The 4296-nt window shown below is 34.0% G+C and overlaps 1 protein-coding gene across 4 annotated transcripts in view; it reads left to right on the top strand.

The window, feature by feature from the left end:
• The window catches only part of LOC109824687, a 30477-nt gene that overhangs the window by 6829 nt on the left and 19352 nt on the right, over positions 1–4296 (top strand). For all 4 annotated transcript variants that reach the window (XR_002242741.1, XR_002242744.1, XM_020391334.1 and 1 more), the window contains exons 4-6: positions 438–543; positions 1113–1195; positions 1614–1646. Coding sequence is in view for 2 of the 4 variants with exons in the window: in XM_020391334.1 (XP_020246923.1) it covers positions 438–543; positions 1113–1195; positions 1614–1646 (222 nt within the window). In the remaining 2 variants the exon portion in view is untranslated. The remainder of the gene's footprint in view (positions 1–437; positions 544–1112; positions 1196–1613; positions 1647–4296) is intronic.

Here is a 4296-nt window from a genome sequence, read left to right as displayed (position 1 = left end):
ACATCAATGAATAGTCTTATTATAAATTCTCATGAACCTGTAACTTGGACATTATATCCTAAGGTAAAGAATCTGGGTGTTCATTCGCTTCCAACTTCTATAAAACAAAGTTTTCCATAAACTGATAACTAGGGGTTACGAGAGCTTGTAAAAAGCCTCATAAATCACCACCAACATTTTTCTTAAGCAATGCTTCCCTTTTCCTTAAGCTGCAGTATAAAGTTCTTGACCATTTACAGGTTTGAAGCTCCACTTTAGCTTTCTTAGGCACTTTAATCTCTGCTTTAACTCACATCTTAGAGGCCAAAGCGGGATAAAGCTTGAGTTTGCATTTCACATGCATTATATTCTTTATTTTTAATTATGTTAAATGCATTGTTGAGTGACACTCAGTGGATGCTTATTTTATCTATATGTCGGGAATGATCTATATATAGGTACCTTGACATGCTTCCATGTAGTTTTGGGAATCCTCTTTGGTTCACAGAAAGCGAGCTTGCTGAATTGAAAGGAACGACACTGTACAGAGCCAGTATGCTGCAGGTAAGGTACCCCTTTTCTAGTTCAGTATAAAGTTATGGGTAGTTGGTTCTTGTGTATGTTTTACCCTTCTTTTTGTAAGGAATAACACTAAATATCTCTGTTTAGTAATTTAATGCTCTGGCAGCCATGTAGAGCAGCAAGGTACCTAAATCAGCTTTTCATGGGAATTGGATATCTAATAATTAGGATAATAGTACTTACTTCCTGAATGTCTGACGGGAAACTGCCTTTACTATTTCAGATGCCTACTTCTAGGCTTCTAGCCTATAACTTGAGTTAACCTACTTAGTCTTTTTTGGTAGATTTGATGATTTAAGAAAAACTCTTTCACATGACATGCACTTCTTCAATTTCTCAATTCTCATCATGAAAAATATGAAATTATGAAGGTTTGGAATATTTGATTGTTATACAAAGATCAAACTATATCCTGAAAAGTTATAAGATAGCCTTTTAGTAATTAAGCTTATGATTGTATGTTTCTCTCTGATTTCTGCTTTAGGGTTCTTGGTTTCAGTGATAAGTCTTTTTGGTGAATGGATAATGAGAACAAGTTGTACTGTCTACAGAGCAAAAAATTGGAAGCTTTGTATGAAGATAAGGTGAAGGGCCTGGTTGAGGAGCTTCTACATTCTGATGGGGAGTTGAAAAGGTCAGTGAAAATACCCAAGACTTGTTACTCTGGTGTTTTGCTTCTTGATCTGAACTCTTTCTTGAGATCAAAATATCAAAATCTGGATCTGTCAGTTTGATAAATGTTGACTACTTGAAAAGCTGATGGGAGAATAACGTGTTTCATTGTTTCTTTTTTGGGACAATTTAGTTACTTAGGCTATAAATAGAGGCTCCAAGAATTGGATAAGGGCTGTCAGTTGCCAGAGTAATGATAAATGACTAGTTAAGAAAATTAGCTGGGAACAGGAGTCATAATCTAAGATTTTAAGGTTCTTCTTTCATACAATTAACAACAGCAACAAAGCCTTTGATACTATTTGTTCTCTTGGTTGTCTTTTAAGGGTAGATTATTTAACTTTGATACTGAAGGTGCTTTTTTTTCTGGTATTTTCTAGTGTGAGGAACGTGCAATTCGAAGACTTTCTCTGGTATGTTTCTTCTCAGAATTCCTGAGCTGTGGCCTTGGGCTGTTATCTAGCTACTCCCCTCTCTTTTTTTTTACTGTATTTCTTAATATCTGGGTTTGAATTGGACTTCTTATCTCCTCATCACGGGGGCGCAGGCTTGTTTTTTCAAACTTATAGTTATGCAGATACAACATGAAAGGAATTAGTTAAGTCATTTTATTCCGTCATAATAGTTTTCAAAGTGGGTTACTAGTTGAGAAGAATTGTTACTTATTAGTATGGTTCATTGAACTTGGTTCACATTGACTTCATGTTAGTGAATACTGAATATTGAATTACCACATCTTTCTGTCAGCTACATTGTCCAATATGATTATACTGGACGACAAATTTGGCTTCAGTCAAGGATCCCACAAGGTTGGTAGAATTCTCGTGTCTTTTACTGCCATACTTGGCAAAGTATGCACATCCTAGAAAGTTTTTTTTGGGGTGCATTTTATGGCTTATAAAGTCGATAATTACTCATAGTTAGCATTGTAATAGGTGCATTTTATGGCTTATAAAATCGATAATTACTCATAGTTAGCATTTTATGACTTATAAAGTCAATAGTTATTCATAGTTAGCATTGTCATATTCTGTTCTCTGTAGTTAAATGTGTACCACCAGAGTAGTTTTATGATGTGAAACCATCTACGAAGTCGTTGCTTTGGGCATCCCATTAAACTCCACCTTTCTGCATCCAGGCATTCAAGACTCTTGATGATAGAACATCAAGATATGGGACACGCAGAATTAGTGCTACATAGTCTACATCTTCAACACTAGGTAACTGGAACCTGTTGTTGATATGATCTGGATAACCTGATGGCCTCACTAATTTCAAGAATTTTAGTATTCTGGGATAAGATTTGGCTTAGAAGTCGTTTGGCAATTGAAATATACTGCATGTCACACTTGCAGTCCGGACTACAGAATTAGCCTGTCACGCATGACGGTAGCAGCATGCGCACAAGATGAATTCCACATGCATGGCAAGTATGCTTGGCATTTTATTCACATTGCAAATCTACAATAAGGAGGTATAGCATTCTATTATTAGAAAGTTCAGAGCGATACTGCTAGGTAATATAATTAATTCAATCCCTTTTAGCAATCAACAATTTAAATTATAATTGAAAATCCTTCACTAATCCCCCTTTAATACCTATCTACACAAAAACAAAGATGAAACTATAAGATGTGGCATCTCGTATACAACTTAGCTGGTTGCAGAGTTCTTCATTCGACACATGGACAAACAAGAACCAATCAAGGAACTAGTCAGAGAGGAAAATATGTGCTTATTCACTACTATGACCAGGATCAAATTTTAATTTGGTGAGAACATTTCCAAAAATCTTGCCAAATTCCCGATAAATAAAACTATTGATAATAAGAAACACGAATCTCAGAAAGCAAAGGACAGCTAGAAAATTTTATTTATTTACGAAGTTTGTTGTTGAAGGAGATATTCTCAATTATTCTCCTACTCTAAGAAAGAGTCTAGAAGAAAGGAAGATATGATATGTTCGCTACAGGTAAGGGCATTCAACTCTAAAGACACAATAAAGCCAATGAGCAAAGAACAGAAAAAATTTGATCGTAACTAAGACTTCTGAGTAATCAAATTTATGCCAGAAATAAAGTTGAGTTTTTAAAATTTATTATTAAGCATTGCTTTGATTAGTAAGGAACAAACAAGGACAATGAGTTGGTGTTAGGATGGGATCATGGGAGATTCATTCCATTCAGCTCTTTGGCCAGTGTGTTGGAGGAGACTTGCATATATTTATGTTATTGTGTTATGAGACTTTATCCAATGTTGAAAATTACGATAACCCATAATGTAATGCTCGCCTCCCATTAACGTAAAACACAATACAACGTAATACATAACATAGGATACATGTTTTATTATTATATAAGTATTTAATAAATAAAGATTCACTATGATTTAGGAAATAGAATCATCACAGTTTTTAAATATATCATCATAATTATCAAATATATCATCATGATTTCTCAACAAAAATACATCATAAATTGTTAAAAACCAATCCAAGAGCACATGTGCTTCGAGTATAGAAGAAAAAAGAAAGGAAATACTTGCAGGTCTCTATAATAATCAATATTGAAGTAACGTTTTTTTTTTAATAATGCAAATTATTTTAAAATAACGCATGTTATATTGAAATAACGTAAGTTAGATGGAAATAACACATATTATATTGTAATAACGCAGAGTTATAATGACCGAGTTATTTCAATAGGCTATGTAACATTTAAGGTCTCTTAGGTAACTTAGGTTAAGTAACACAAAATATGGAGTTACGTAACAGTTTTTTTTCAACAATGATTTTATCTAGATTTTTTCTTAATTCATATTTTTATAGTTTTTCTATTTTATTTCAAGAGTTTAAAATGCATGATCCTAGGCCTACCTATCCATGAACTTTCATTTATTGGGGGCTCCTCTCTATCTCCATTTTCTCTAGGTCAATATTGCGTAAACAAACTTGGAATCCTGTTCTGGACTTCTTGATTTTGATTTCGGTTAATCGTGGATAGACCCCCTGTACTATCAACCAATTGAGGAGAGAACCCCTTACTATCAAACCCAATGGCGGAT

The sequence above is a fragment of the Asparagus officinalis genome, chromosome 1, assembly GCF_001876935.1.
Source record: "Asparagus officinalis chromosome 1, Aspof.V1, whole genome shotgun sequence".
Taxonomy (NCBI): domain Eukaryota; kingdom Viridiplantae; phylum Streptophyta; class Magnoliopsida; order Asparagales; family Asparagaceae; genus Asparagus; species Asparagus officinalis.
Note: the sequence above shows the minus strand (reverse complement) of the source record. Positions and strands in the feature narration are given on the sequence as shown.